This window comes from Atractosteus spatula, chromosome 2, assembly GCF_055471065.1.
Source record: "Atractosteus spatula isolate fAtrSpa1 chromosome 2, fAtrSpa1.hap1, whole genome shotgun sequence".
In the NCBI taxonomy this organism is placed as follows: domain Eukaryota; kingdom Metazoa; phylum Chordata; class Actinopteri; order Semionotiformes; family Lepisosteidae; genus Atractosteus; species Atractosteus spatula.
The window spans coordinates 51,394,310-51,410,208 of NC_142707.1; the positions used below are offsets into that span (position 1 = coordinate 51,394,310).

At 46.8% G+C, this 15,899-nt stretch overlaps 1 protein-coding gene across 4 annotated transcripts in view; it reads right to left on the bottom strand.

Annotated features, from left to right (window-relative positions):
* Window positions 1-1,355: 1,355 nt before the first annotated feature.
* The window catches only part of LOC148839839 (uncharacterized), a 31,349-nt gene continuing 16,805 nt past the window's right edge, over window positions 1,356-15,899 (bottom strand). For 2 of the 4 annotated variants that reach the window (XM_088938726.1, XM_088938744.1), the window contains exons 4-6: window positions 13,804-14,288; window positions 9,876-9,929; window positions 1,356-3,019 (exon numbers count right to left, since the gene is read on the bottom strand). In XM_088938726.1, the coding sequence (XP_088794852.1) occupies window positions 2,894-3,019; window positions 9,876-9,929; window positions 13,804-14,288 (665 nt within the window). In that variant the 3' untranslated portion in view covers window positions 1,356-2,893. The remainder of the gene's footprint in view (window positions 3,020-9,875; window positions 9,930-13,803; window positions 14,289-15,899) is intronic. The other 2 variants (XM_088938735.1, XM_088938718.1) reach the window with 1 other exon arrangement.

Here is a 15,899-nt window from a genome sequence, read left to right on the forward strand (position 1 = left end):
TACAGAGTCAGTGTTTATTTTCCTTTATCCCATCCCAATAGGGTGTTCCAGAGGCCCACTTGCCTCCTGGACATTATGGGATGCTTGCAGGGATGCAGTCATTGTGTTTGACCGGTTGGTGAGGTCAGGGGCCAGGAGACACATGAGGTGTCAGATTATGTCCCTGATCCTGCTTGCTTGCAGTGAAATGTTTATTCCAAAGATGGACAACATGAAACATGCTGTTGAGGTGGAGAAGAAGATAGAGCTCTAGTGCTCCCCTCAGTCCTTCATACAGCAACACCACAAAAAAGATCTGGTCTGGATGACTTTCTTCTGTCACTGGTGCATGGCAAGAATAAACTATGTGACAGTAATATAATAGAATTTAAATGTAATCTGGGGCAGCACAGTGGTGCAGTGGTTAGCATTGCTGCCTTGCTGTGCCTTGCTGTGCTGGAGCCCTGGGTTCAATTCCTGGGGTACTGTCTGCATGGAGTTGACATGTTCTCCTTGTGTGCACACGAGGGATCAGCTGAGCCCCCTGCTCCAGCCCACATAAATAGATCACCAAACCAGAAAGGATTAGAGACAACTGGAAGAAGACGTTAGAGCGTGAGCGACACAAGACCTTCACATCAGCCTCTGTCCTAGACCCCACAACACAGTCCCCAGTCTGAAGGCTCCAGCTCCTCGACTGCTTCGCCAGTCTTCAGCCTGAAAACTGGCTGTGTTATCATGGTATCAGCTGTGTATTTAGAGTGCAGGCTACTGGCTCAACCAACAGAGCCACAGGGATTTAGACTGAAGCCTCATAGCTACCTACACACCCCACTGCTACTCTTTGGGCCATCTTGGACAGGACATCAACCACCCTGGTGCTGCACCTGACAAGCTGGTGTTGTACATATTGTTCCAGCCAATAAAGAACAGTTTGACTGTAAGACGTGTGTGTGGGTTGTGTCTTTGATCTGTTCCCTGCTGAGTACCAGTGCCTCTATTGTGAGCTACCCCACATGGCATCGACAAAGTCAACCTGGCAGACTTCTTCAGAATGAACAGTAAAACACAATGGAAGCACTTCTTTAAGCAAAGGGTTGTGGGAGTGTGGAACAAACTACCCAGATGTTGTTGAAGCCAGTACGCTGGATTTTTTCAAGAAAAGGCTAGATGAGATTCTCAGATCAATTAAGTACTGACTAACAATTGGGCTATATGGGCCTCATCTTGTTTGTAACCTTTCTTATGTTATTACTTACCTTTCACAAGTATGGATTATCCATCAATTTGTTTTGTTTACACCCGACTCCCTCTGCCACCCCAAACACCGCTGCACCCAGACAATGTACAAATGAAACAGGGAAGAGCTCCCCCGATGTGGTCACAAGTCATATATTTTTACGTTGGAATATATGCGACACTTTTTACAGGGAAGGAAAAAAATAATGAATTCTTTCTGATAGTACAACATTGTCTCAAACCATTACCTTATAACACTTTAAGCATTTGATCTTCATACATTTGCATTGTCTTCAAAAGGCTACATTTATCTGCATAAATACAGTACATCTAACGTCCATTCATCTGCATACTGTACATCAACTTTTACAAGCTCCACATTCACTTGCACAACTGGGCCAGCCCTCGGTGATTGGATTGTCTTCTCTGTGTGTGCCGGCAAAAGATCGGAGGGTGAGAGCAGACAAGCTGCAAAAGTCCATAGTGCACTTTCTTTCACGTTGGGTTGTCACTGGTGACAAAGGCCTTGTTCAAACATCAGCTTTTGCTGTTAACTCTGCAAAGTCACAAGTAATGGTGACCGGCAAAATAAAGTGTGGTTTTTATCCAAGCATGGCTTTGTGTATATCATTAATATAAATCTTATTACTGTAGAATGTTAAGGTGCATTCGCTTTAAGGGAAATGTGAAAAATGCAGATTGTATGAATGTCACTTGTAAGTTGAAACACTGTTGTTCTGAGGGTAGTGCGGTACAAAGAAGTGTCTCCTTCAGAAATGTGGGAGAATTTATTTTTTTACTAGCAAGCTTCTTTTATCTTCAAGAGGTTAGTTTCCCTCACTCAAATTCAAATTCCAATCTAGATGAAACCCGTCTGTGACCAGCGCTGAGTGTGTCCCTACCCATGAGCTGACACAATGCTTACCCCCTAGTCTAGAACAAGGCGTGATTGTTTCGTTAGCGCCTTCAGGTACACTGCAGGGAGCTCCTGAGCCACTTCTCAAGGCCCTGCAGCACACCCCTGTGCTTTGTGAGTGCCCCACAGCAAGGACGCAGGTTTGAATGCAGCAGATACTGCTTCACCCGATGTCCTGACGGCTTTCTTCAAAATCCCTTCTCCCTGCCGCTGGGCAGGCCACTCTTCTGCGGTCTTGCTCCAATCCTACGGGACGCCAGCAGGATTTCCTCGGAGGCAAAGGGCAGCAGCCGGAAAATACAGTAACTAAAAGATCTGAAACGATTGTAGGCTGGCAGCTGAAGCCGGCTGATTCATGCAGCTGGCCTGCTTTGAAAGGGAGGAGTAATGCTTCCCTTGAAAGGCAGACAGATCGTAGGACCAAATCCTTCTCCGCCTGCGTGTTTCTAAACAGTCTTGATCCCGACCCTGAGGGAAGGGGTGGAATCTGGTTCCTGCTGGTTTCTGTGTAATTCTGTATATAACTCCACTCTGTTTACTGCTGAGCTTATATGAGATTCCTGAGAAAGAGAGAGCAATCTGGTTTGCAAGACACTTCATTGCTTTTTTTTTGTTTTTTAATCAGATCCTAAATAATATTAAAAGTAACCTTCCCGATAGAAAGGTTCCTGGGAGGATGAAATGAGCCCAAAGTTGTGTTCTCCTCCTGGGATGTCTTTGTCTCAGGGTGGAGGGGGGGGGGGGGGGGGGTCCTCCACCTCAAGCACAGGGCGGCTCCTCTGGGGGGGTCCGGGGGCTGCAGGGAGGGGCAGTGCTCAGCGAGCGGAAGGCGAAGGTCGAAGGGTCGTAGGTGTACCTGGGAAAGGGGCGGCTGCTGTTCGAACCCTGAAAGAAAGCAGAGGATTGACCATGAAGGAGCACTCAGAGGTTCATTCCATGAAGGAAGAAACACAACCTTGTCTTTCAGGCGCGCAGGAGAAAAAGGAAGGCAGCAGGGATATAAAAGCACAGGAGGACAGAGGAGGGGGAATGAAGGGGAATTTCAGTCAGAGGCCTGAGTAGGTGAGACTGGGCGGTGAAAATGAGCAAGAAGAAGGGGAACTGGGAAAGAGGTGGAAAAAGCTGGAATCTGTAAAAGAACAGAGAGGATTTAAAAAAGAAAGTCTCAGTCTGAGAGAAGGTGGAAGGTGCAATGCGTGTGTAAGCATAATCTAGGATGCCAGTGTTTTCCTGCAGCAGGAGTCCTGAATCCCTCCATGGTAAAAGCCACAGTTTGTTGGACTCTGCTGGTCACACATTGGCTGGAAATCACGCCTGGTGTACCGGTCAAGATCTCTTTGTCCTGTCCTGAGGTGCGCAGCTCTTCAGCGCCGATTGCTCGCTGCACACTGGTACCCTGAATCTACCCTTCTGTAAACCCAGCCTCTCCAGGACTGTGAGCACAGCATGCAGGAAAGCAAGCAGAACTCAGTGTAATGAGAGACATTTGTCCCATGTATCTATAGATCAATATATTTTATTACCCTCAGTTTAGCTGGATGTAAACGGAACGCTTTGTTTCGAGCAGGTCTGTCTTCTGTTCTAGAATTGCATTAATGGTATTCCCCTATCCATAAGCATGGTTCAGAATGTTGTATTCCATATTTAGAAGGAAACGCTTTGTTGGCTGCTGATGCAGACACAGCCCAAGTGTAGTGAATTAGGATGGCTTTTCTCTTCTGTTGTGTGTGCCACTGTAGAAAGGACCATAATTTGTCAATTTGCCTCACACATCTCCACCCCCATGGTCTCGGAGACCCCCTCCACGGCCCCATGGAGACGGGTCAGCCGGCCCCTGAGCTATTCACGATGAGATCAGACCATTCAGCTGACTAGAGGGTATCGTTTCTGTGTGCTGAAGTCATGCTATGACAGTATCGAGCCGAGTTCTGAACGGTGCCAGCAGAGTAACAATCACACAGCACTACCAAGCCAACACTGTGAACGATCTTTCAAAACAGCAGGATCGTGGAGCCAGCTGGCTCCGATTTTATATTAATTTAATTAGTGTAACAAGCTTCAAGATACCACTCTTAGTCCACTTAAGGGACTTGAGATTTGAATTTGTGAGGGACGTTTCATTCATTCTGGTATTGTGGAGGCCTCAGGGGTTCCTACACGGAAAGAACCCGTGTCTTTTACCAAGTGTTACTCGGCACATCCTTCGCTCCCAATAAAGCTGTAAAAAATACTGGTAATCATGCTAATAATAGTTCACACTGGCACAGTACTGCACCTACATCCTCCATCACGAACTGCAGCTACAGCAGTCCATCACAGGACACTCCAGGGCCAGCAGGTATAAGAGGTTAATGTTATTATCTTAATGGGTGCAGTATTAATAGCCAGCTATAGCTCTGCTCTTCCCCAGATTAAGAGCTTATGCAGAGCGAGGTCACGATGTGCATCCTCCACACTTGGTTCATGAGTGATTACACTACAAGCAATCAGCATGTCTATGCCAGTTTTAAATTAGCGTGCTTTAGCCCAATTATTAAAAAGAGTTGCTCACTGACATTTACATTTGGTGGCACACGCAGGTCCCAGTGTCAATTTTCCTCTATATTTTAGCCAACAGTAGTGCAGTGGTTAGCACTGCTGCTTGGCAGCACTGGATCCCTGGGTTCAATTCCTGTGGTGCTGTCTGTGTGGATGTCTCCTTGTGTTTATGTGGGTTTCCTCTGGGTGTTCTGGTTTCCTTCCACGGGCTAAAGACAGAGGTTAATTGGCTTCTGGGAAAACTAGCCTTGGTGTGAGTGTGTGTATCTGCGTCTGGGTGTGCCCTGCGACTGACTGGCGTCTCATCCAGGACGTATCCTGCCTTGTACCCGTTGCTTGTTGGGATGGGCACCGGCTTCCCTGCTATCCAGTACTGGATAAAGCTGTCATCTCCATTAATACATTTAGGTATGCTAACCACACAAGGACAGACTGCCGTACTACAGTACATTACGAATTTGTTCAGAATCGTCAACAGCCGAGAATGTCTGTGGTACTGTCATTTGGTATTGAATTTGCACATTCCAAATACCTATATTCTCCAGGCAGCCAGCTGCACAATTTAAAAACTGCTATGTATCTAAAGAGACTGAATTTATCAGCGGAAATTCTCCAGAAATTGAAGAGAAAGGTTCATTTCTAGAAGCACAGTCTCCAGTCACATACTATATTTTTATACACTAAAGTAGCTAAACAGTTTTCCTTTAACAAGCCTGAAAATAGTGCTGTGTAGGGTCAACTATACAAGCTCCTAAACATTAATGAGACCATACGATCAAGAACATGCTCTGATCCAGTTAAATCAAGGATGAATCATTTATTTTTTAAAAAACAGGCTTGCAACAAAGCTTTTTGAAACTGGAGAGGCCAGGGAACCTCAGTTTATGGAAGAAGCAGGCTGAGCTGATCAGATCGTTTCTAAAATTAGCCCCCGAGTCATTTTCATCAGCAGGAAATGGCTTGTTGACTTGGCACGGACACCACGCTTTCTCTGGCCTGAACAGTTGCTGATGGCGCTGCGTCTCGCGGTCAGCCAGGAATGTGCCGATGGACGATAGGACAGAGCTGCTTATCTGATTGTGCCTCAGCCCAGGAGAGCACATGGGGCTCTCGCTCTCTCTCCGGGACAAATCGCCCCAAAAGGAGATGGATTTTAAAACTTAACCATCTGCAATTTGCAACAACCAAAAAGTTGAAAAAGTTCAAATGGAAGCAGTTAGTATGTAGCTGAGAGGCTCACAGCCTCCCCCCATAATGTTATTCAACACGGTTTCCCGAACCTGTTTTTGTTGCAAGACTTGTGTTGGATTGCAAACTTTTTTTTTTCCTGAAACAACATCTACATCTATCTAAAACCCAGCTGGCTTATCTTATGGATTGATCCAGTCTCACACCCCCCAAGGCTGTCCTGAGATCTGCTTTAACCAACATCCTACCCTCTGTACTGTAACTAGGACATATTCCACTACAGAAGAGGAGATTTGATTCAAGGATATAGACAGCATTATCACAGGGAACTGTTTTACACTCAGTAGCGGAAAACATACAGTACATGTAGTCACAACTAGAAACTAAATAAGAATTTGTTTTGAACAGTGAGCAGTAAACACTACTTTACACAAAGAGTCGTGGGTGCCCAGAACAGAGTCCCCATCCAGCTGTTGAGGCCCAAACTCTGGGCGATTTAAGAAATGGGCTCAGATAATTCCTGAAGAGGTTTAAGTGGTGATCTGGGAGGAGGCTGCAGAGGTTAATATGCTAAAAAGCAGAAGGAAACAAAACATACAGAAGGGATCCAGAGGCCAAAGCAAGCCATACAAATTTCAGGGTGGAATTAGCCTCTTATTCACACTACATCAATTTTAATAGCCATTTATCCAATTCAGGGTCACAGAAGTCCGTACCCTATCCTGGGAAGCATGGAAGGTGCAAGGAAGGATACAGCCTGGAGAGGACTCCAGTCCATCACAGCGCACCTCAGGCGCAGACACAAACAAACGTGCACCAGGGCCAATTTTCTCAAAAGCCAATTAACCTAACAGTATGTCTTTGGAATGTGGGAGCAAACTGGAGCACCTGGAGGAAATCCAGACAAACACAGGGAAAACAACCAAACTCCACAAAGACAGCACCCCAGGAGTTGAACCCAGGGCCCGAGTGCTGACCGCTGCTCCACCGTGCTGCCCCTAGCCTCTTCTTGTCTCTTTATCAGGCTGTATTGCGAAGGAGCTGCAGCAAGGTTCGCTCTTCTAAATCCAACATCCACCCTTCATTCCCACCTGCGGTCTCAACTCCGACACGGCTGATCCTGGGGCAACCCTCTGCACGAGCCCACAATCTCACCCCCTACCCCTGCCCTGACAGGAAGTACCTACCATAGACAAGAACCTGGAGTCTGTTGATGAACTTTACAATATTAAAACTTTGCAGGCTTTAAAACAAGGGATAAGGGGTAAAGATACACAGAACATCTTTCATTAAATGTCTCAAGACCCGAGTCCAGATGATGTCACCAAACTGTTTCAATATGGCTACAGGACACACAGATGGCCTAGCCTACAAGAGTCATTCTAATGATCTCGCGCTATTTTACTTTTTAATGTTTAGACCTCATGCAGTACCCCAGTGTATGATATGGTTGTCATTAGGCATTGCAAATGCATTGCAAAGAGGCCAGCCTCAAAAAGGAACCATATGTTTTCTGCCCAATTTGCCCAGTGCGGTGGGCTGGGGGCTGGGATACAGCAAACTCCATGTGTTATCAGAAATCTCTCCTGGTTCTCCACAGGGCTGTGCTGGGCTGGGCCTCACTCAGTTCGGGGACAGACACTCAAGAGGAAGGACAAGACTATTCCCGGTGCCACGAGGGGGGCCAGACACTGTCAGGGGTTGATTAAGTGGTTCACACAAACATGCAAAAACTAATCACAAAAACCGCTGGGGTCTTTGGTTTTGGGGTATGTCTATCTTTTCCAGGCACGTAATCTAAACAGAAGTTGAGGCAATGAAATGAAAGAACACTCGCCTACTTTCAGTTCAGTGCACAGAATTATGAGTCTGGGTGAAAGAAGGACTGAAGTGAATCTTCAGAAAAAGTACTACTCTGGTACTCTGACATTCTGGGCTTGTTTTGTTGAGCAAAGGTCCCTGGCAGTGTGTCAAAGACACAAAAACTGCTCTTCGGTGATCTCAAAACGCACATCACTGACGGACTCCACCCAGTACAGCTGTTTCCCATGCACAGCATTGCCACTGGCCTATTTTTATTTCAGCTCTTCAAAGGCACGACTAAGAAGGTTAACATCAGTTAACATCACCAGTTAACATCAGCGTTTATGTGCTCACCGTGGGGGAAAACACAGAGAAACTGTCCCCGAAAAGATTTTAAATCCCCCCCCACAATCTAACTGACTTTTTTTTTAATCAACCAAAGTCTATTTAAACCAAAAGAGTTTATTTTCCTTCAGTGTGGAGTTTCATTCCGGTGGCGTGCAGAACAGTAAATATCAGTCGGATGAGAGACAATGCGTGTGCGTCTGCTTGTGCTCGGCCCCGATCTGCCATTGGGCACGAACAGAACTAGTGCTGACGCAAGCAGAGTCGCCCACATGAGTCTCACACGTGTGCTATTCACAGGGAAGGAAGTTCACACAGCTCCGAACGATCCACACGGACACCGACGTCATATCTCACCAGCTCCCCATTCTGTTAATCCATCTGGAAACACACAGGACACTGCCAAAACCCCTTCCCTCGGAGTTTCTCAAGCTGTTTGAGCAGTTCTCCACTTACTCAGCTCAGGACCTGCGCTGGCAAGAGCCTCGAGCTACACTCTTGGGTTTCGTTCAAATACAGAACCGTGAAAAAGTTTGTGAACCCCCTGGGCTGGTCTGTATTCTGCTATAATTTAGTCCTAAAACATAATTAGATCCTCATGAAAGTCTTAATAAAAGAAGAGGAAAACCAGATCAAAATCTGTAACACATAGACATAATATATTTGGATTATTTAAAAACATGATCCAACAGTAAATATCCGCATGTGTTTCAATATGTGAACCCTTGGATTCAGTACCTGTTGACAGCTCCCTCAACATCAATGATCAGAACTTGTATTAGTAATTAGTCATTTTGGCCCTTTATTCATTACAGAACTGCTTCCAGTCAGATGACAGCTGAGTGTTCCCTTGCATGAACAGTTAGGTCCTGCAATAACTTTTTCAGGTCTGGACTTTGACTTGTCCAATCCAAAGGCAAGAGTTCTTCTTTAGCAGTGCTGCTGGTATGTTTAGGATCACTGACTCCGAACGGCTGCATTGCACTTTCTACTTTCGGCTCAGTTTCAGCTGATGAATGGAAGGCCTGACAGTCTCCTCCAGAATGTGCCGACAGAACTCCAAATTCATAGTTCTGTCAAAGATGGCAAACTGCCCAGATCCTGAGGCAGCAAAGCAGCCCTAAACCATGATACTCCACCACCCTGCTTGACAGGCAGGATGAGCTTCTTCTGTTGGAAGGCAGAGTTTGGTTTTCGTCACACAAACCGTTTCTCACTTTAATCAAAAAGGTCAAGTTTTGACTCATCTGTCCAGAGAACACTCTTCCAGTAGCCCTGTGGATCGTCCTGGTGCTCTTTGGTGAACTTGAGACGTGTGACAATGTTCTTAGAGAGCAGTGCTTTCTTCCTGGCTGTCCTCCCATGAAAACCATTCCCGTTCGGTCTGTTCCTGAGGGTTGAGGCATGAACACCGACGTTAGCCGAGATCCTTAGATGTAACTTTGGGGTTCTTTGGACTTCCTAGATGACTTTCTGGATTTCTCTTAGGGAGACCTTGGCAGAACAACTGCTCCTGGGCAGATTCATTGTGGTCCTGAATATTTTCCACGTTTATCTAACAGTGAATGTATGAAGCCCCAAATGTTTAGAAGTGATTTTGTAACCCTCTCCAGGCTGAGGGGGTAGAGTAGTTGATGCTCATCACCTAGAGCCACAGTTGCATTTGGCAACTTTGATTTTACTCCGTCCAGCAAGAGGGACAGCGCACGTACCACGCAGCTAAGTCTTTAAAGGAAGTGGGCAGTGTTATCACTCTCTCGTTTCTTCCAAACAATTGGTTCCCCTTGGCGGTCATTTGGATTCCATGCACTGGAAATGTCCAGAGCTGTACAAATTTACACCATAAGAGCAACAACTCAACACTTACCCAGATTTTAACTGTTCTTGTTTTCCCGCCACAGTTCTTCTTAAGAAACATTTTCTACAAAAAAAAAAATAAAAATAAAGACAAAACTGAGAGGCAGGGATTAGGCACTGACGTGCAGAATAAGCACACTGTACCCCATTCTGGATTTCTAGGGAGAATTTTCTGCCGGGACTAATCTCAGTTTAAACCCAGTTACAGTCGCCCATGTTATCGCTAACATCACTAATGTCACTTCACAGGCAGGGCTGCATTACCTCTGATATCACGTCAGATCTAACACAGGCCATTGCATTTCCCCACTCCCCGCATCTCCATTCAGACTTTAAATAAGGCTCATTTCCTGCCCTGCACTCCTTCCTGAGCTGTTCCCACAAACACAGCCCAGCTGCTGAACGATGCCCTGGCATGGAAGGGTTTTTCATTTCCACCCCAGACAGCTCGGCAGTTTGCGTGATTACTGCTCCATCCCACAGAGCTTTCACCCACTGCAAAAGGCTCAGCATGCAGCAGAAAAAGAAAGATGCAGTTGCTTTATTTTCCGTGAGGGCTGACCAGGCTCACCTGGTATTTCTACATATTTACCCTGATTGCACCATGCACTTACATTCTTGTGCCTTCCCTGTACTTCATTATGATTCGCTGTCTTCCACGCTATTCCTCTAAACTGTTATAAGTGTAATCTCATCCCCCTGCACCGGTAAGAGGATTCAGTGGCTGTTGAACTCAAGGGCTAGTGTACATTATCTGCACTGCTGAATATCCTGTTATTTGTCTTTACTCAAATTACAACTGTCCATGTTTCCTAAATCATTAACATGTATTCAGTCGAACAAACAAGTACGGTACAGTTTGTTAAGTAAAGGTCTACAAGGGGCATCGATTAAGCTGACAGTCGAAATTAATTGGGGACGCAAAACTAGTGTCGCACAAAGCACCGAATCCCACCGCGCAGCTCAGTCACACCCTCTCGAAAGGAACACCAGCATACTAAAAAGCTCACAGATATTTTACTGCTGGGACACAACACCAGGCAGGAAAAGGAGCAGCAGCAGAATATCCACTCTTGGCCGCCAGACCTTGTGCATCATGCAGAATCTAACAAAGCAGACTGTGCCAACAAATGAACATCGTTCATTTTAATATGACAGTACTCGGGAGACTTGCTGCTCTGGATTCGGTTCAGTGGATAGAGAAATGGAGTTGTAAAGGAGGAAGTGGCATTATATGTTATATACTGGCATGTTCTAGAGGGTACAAGTGGAAACTGAGATAAGGAGGAACTTCTTCACACAAAGGATTATGGGATCATGGGACAAGCTACGTAGCCGTACTGTAATTTCAAGAAATGGCTGGATGAGTTGTCAAGATTATATTGTATAAGATTTATGAACAGATCTGGCCTTTCGCAGTACCCCAAATCATAATGATCCCTCTCTATATTTGCAGTCCCCTACCACATGCTCTCATCTGTGTAATCCAAACAAAAATGGGGATCAAATGAGAAGATACCGGACCTCCATGTGTCCTGTGGCTCAGTTTAACACCAAGGAAGAGGTATAACCAGCATCTGTGAACTCCATCCTGTAAAGCCAGCATCAATCTGTGTGTGTCTGCGCTTGTCCGTGGCACTCTGTAATTTGTTTCTCAGCTGAACAACGGTACAGGGACCTCCCCCCGACTTCCCCACAACAGGATCCTGACGTGCTGGTGTCAACCCCGCATCAGGGATGGTCAGACATGGACAGGTTAAACGGAGCTAAATCTCTGCAGTCTATAATGGAATCCAAACTAAGCATATGGAATGGTAAGTGTCAGCTCTGGGGACTACTTCACTCACAGTAGGGAAGCAAGGTCAATAAAACTAAAAGGGATTTATTTTACGATGGGGCCACAACGTCTTTACTCAAAGAGTGGGAGGTGTCTGGAACAGGTTTCACAGCCAGGTAGTTGAGGCACAAACTCAGAGCGCTTTTAGGAAATGGCTGGATGAAATTTTAGATGTGTCGAATGACCTACTGTCATTTACACCCTTTCTGTTATTCTTAGAAATGTGTGCAGAAACATCCTTGGAAAACCTGAATGGGTAAATCCAGTATGCCATTGGAAACACATTTGTTTTGTGTTTTTTTTTAGAAATTCAGGACGGGTGAAGAAAATTTGGCCCGTGTTTGCTTGTGCTGATCCTAATAGTTCTTCTTCTGCAAACAAAATCAACCAAGCTCGATGTAAGAGTGTCTCAGGCTCCACGCAGCCTCACAAGATTGATTAGTTATCCTGTCAGGCTGTTTCTTGACGCATTCCAGTGAGTCAGCTTCCATATCATAGCTTGGTAAGTTGTTCCACATACTCAGAGTATCCTTTCAATCCTAAATCAGCCTGTAAAGTGTGTGTCCTGTTTTCCACTTCAAGTATAAAGCAGCCACAATTTAAATGAGCTCTTCTGCATTTTGAGCTCCAAAAGCCTCTCTGCTTTTTAGCACATCCACACGCACTGTGCGACACACAACTTTCAGTCTTGAATTTATTCTGGCTGCTCTTTTTTGACCGATTTCCAGGATAGCACAGCATAGTCTGCAATGTGCATGTTCCCCAGCCACCAGGCAACGGGTGTTAAACCAATGCTGGTTTCAGGGATTTCAAGATTTGACCGTTTTCTTTTACAAAAAATAAATAAAACACACCCATCCAGACACCTTCTTTCTGAGAAGGTTAGAAGGCTGTCCTCTAGCTAAACTAGTGCAGATCTGGTAACGCAAAACTGAGGAGGTCCGGGGAGGTGGTGTGGGGGAGGGGGTCGGGTGTCACTGGCTCGGGGCCTGGTCAGAGCGTCTTCAGAGTCTGCTCTGCGCCTCGCAGAGTACAGTGGGGGAGGTGGATTGGGCTGCAGCAATAACATAGAGCGCTCAGATACGCCACACTTCACACAAAGGTGCATTGCAACACGATGAACCACAGACCTTTTAGCTCACCTCGTGACATGTTCTATGCAGACGACCTCCAACAAGTATTTTCCCCTATTATACAATGCCACCAGATGCAAACATCGTGTCATTCCCAGTACTGGCTCACAGCGAGCCTAACTGGCAAGTTGCTTCAAAGACACCCCCTTCCTCAAAGACTGTTCTGCACACAGAGAAGGGTTAGCGAAGGGTTAATGTGAGACTGCGTGCGAAGCCGCCACACGGGCCCCCTATTGTCCCATTCCATCCATCCCATTCCACTTGACTGAGCGGCCCCCTGGTCCCCGCTTTGTGGGCCTGCCGCCACGCATCGCCCCCGACACCCCGTCATCTGTTCAGCCTCTCCGCACTCTCCCAGAGACATATGGACCCCCCACAACCCCTCTTCTGTCAGCCTGGACCCTGGAGGCTGTTGGATTTGAAGGCCGCAGGACCGGCCGGCTTCTGAGTTATTGTTAGGTTTGGCCCTGCTTTCAGTCTCTTCAGCTTTCGCAGGGGTAGAGAGGACATCTGCCGTTCTTCCCCCAGCCCCCCGGGGACCACACGCTAGCAGGGGCGGCGTGCCCCGCTCGGAGGGGACAGCCCCGTTTCCAGCCCCACCTTGGCGAGGGCAGCGCTCGGCATCTGCAGCACAAGCCGCTGTTCCCAACTGCCGTCTTCTTCAACAGCGACAGCTGGGGCAGAGGGGGCCATCTTGGGCGTCCTAACTGGGGTTACCCACCTCGAACAACCCCCAGCCCCCTCATCTGGGACACAAATATTTCTGCACTCATTGGTGTTGTCCTTTCTACCTCAGGAAAACATGGGAAAAAAACGGCCTTTAGGTCTACCATTCCTAGGAAAGGCAGGAGGAAAGAGGAGAGAGATTGCTAAAGAAAACAAAGAAGCTGCACAAGGGCGATGGAGGTCACAAACAATAGCAGGGAGGGAAGGAGGAAGAAAGAAAAGAATCGAACCCCAGACTGTACCTGCTGCATCTTCTCTAGGTCCAAGCTGGGCCTTCGCTGCTCCCCTCTGGAGCCGTGCCGGTGTCGTCTGTACGGCGCTGGCTGGTCCAGATGAGCCAGGATGATGGGCCGGGCCTGACCCCGGACCAGGGGCTTGAGTCTGTGTGGCGGGGAGGCACTGAAGAGCACGGGGCTGGAGGAGGTGGCCAGGCAGGGGTCGCGCTCCGCCAGCTCGCAGAGATCCTTCACTTCCTCGTCGCTGGAGGAGGTGCTCGGCTCTCCGTACCGGCCGGGCCCGCCGGCCCGCCGCAGGCTCCACTTCCTGCCCTCCCCGGGCGGCTGCAGGAAGTCCCGGCTGATGCGCTCCAGCTCCTCCTCCGAACTGTGGCGGTCCAGGCCGGGGTCCAGCAGCAGCCGCAGCCTGCGGAGCCGCGCCGGGGACAGCGCCTCCTGGTTGTGCTGCTGGCTTGTAGCTAGAGGGGTCAGCCCGCAATTCCTTCTCCTCTCTGCAGGGGTCACCAAAAAGAGGAGCTTTTAGTACGAAAAGCCACTCCCCGACTCATGACTTCACCCTACTGCTGTGCACCAACAGAGTCTTAGCAAAACTGAAATGAGCGGTCCCGATGCACAACTTAACACCAAGCACAAAACAGAGAAGACAATAACCCTTCTGATACCATGGTCTTGTGCTCCATACAGGGCCTGACATGAGACTGATGTGTAAACCAAGTGCATCAAAGTGTTGCTGGAAGCCTGCTGATCTACACTTCTGTATAGAAGTAACCAACATTCTGCACTGCGTTTATCAAGTGTGTTTACAACACCAGTCCGTGTTTTTCCTTCTTCATGCAGAAACACAACTCTGTGTGTCTGCAACTCATCATCTACAGAAATTGTACACCTTTTGTTTTAAGCTATCACTCAATCCTGACAGACTTTCTAGTATTTTGTAAGATTATAAAATCTTTTTATAGTATTTTAGTAGATTTTATAGTACAAACCACAGCCCTTTAGCCTTATGCATGTATAAGGTGTTGAATGACAAGGAGCACTTGACAATGAGTCAATTACATCTGACTGGTAAATGTGATTGGCTACTACAACACCTCATATTGGCTGTAGATGTCAAGTTTACATTGAGCTGTGATTCTGAGCACAACAACTTATGTCTGACTTGAATTAAATGATCACTAAATGGCAAGCGTGGTTTCTTCTCACCCAAACTAAGCAGTGTTAACAACAGTCAAACTTGTTAAGTTACTAGATGCTTTGGCTAAACTGTTGATGCTCACAACATGCATATACTTTTAACTCCCTATTTTAAGTAATGTCTAAGACTTTGAAGAACAATGAGCTGATACATAAGCTTATACAAAAGAAATGAACTGGACTTTGGCCAGTCTCCGCAGGTATACGGTCATTCAATCTCCTTGTCCTACTGTTCTATATTAAGAGTGGAGGTGTCCATGGCTACAAACCAGACAGGGGTTCAAATGCATTTGCAGATGTCTCTCAGACAGTTTTAGGAACAAGAAAGGTTTCAAACTATGGGAGGTTATACGGCCCTTCTAAAGCTTGCCAATGGTAGGTTAAATAATCTCATCCTGCCGTTACTTGTCCACATATGACAAGATGGCAGGGTAGCTTGTTCCATACCCCTACAACTCTGTGTGTAAACGTGGACTCCTTATTAGTGCTCAAGACCAGACACAGCCAATATATTCCGCCCCGTTTATCAAGAGGAGTAATAACGAGTATGTTCTGTAATAGAGAGTAGTAACAACAATAACAAGTGAATAATGGCAGTAATAACAAGCCCTTCCACCTGCCATGCAGCCAGCTCCCTCTCACTTGCCTCTTTGTTCACATTTCCCTCAGCTGCTGACTGTGAGCATCTTTAAGTGGCAGAGAAGGCAAGGAAAAGGAGAGACTGGCTGAGCTGAATGGAAAGCAATTAGTAAGGGTAAGGGTAACTAGTAAGGGTGTGATTAGCAGGTCTCAGACCTAGATGAATAGGGGATGTCTTCAATCGTATACCATTCTGAACACCATTCTCAAATTAATCTGAGCCCCAGTCTGCTGCTGAATGTTATATACTCCACACACCTGAAGGGTAG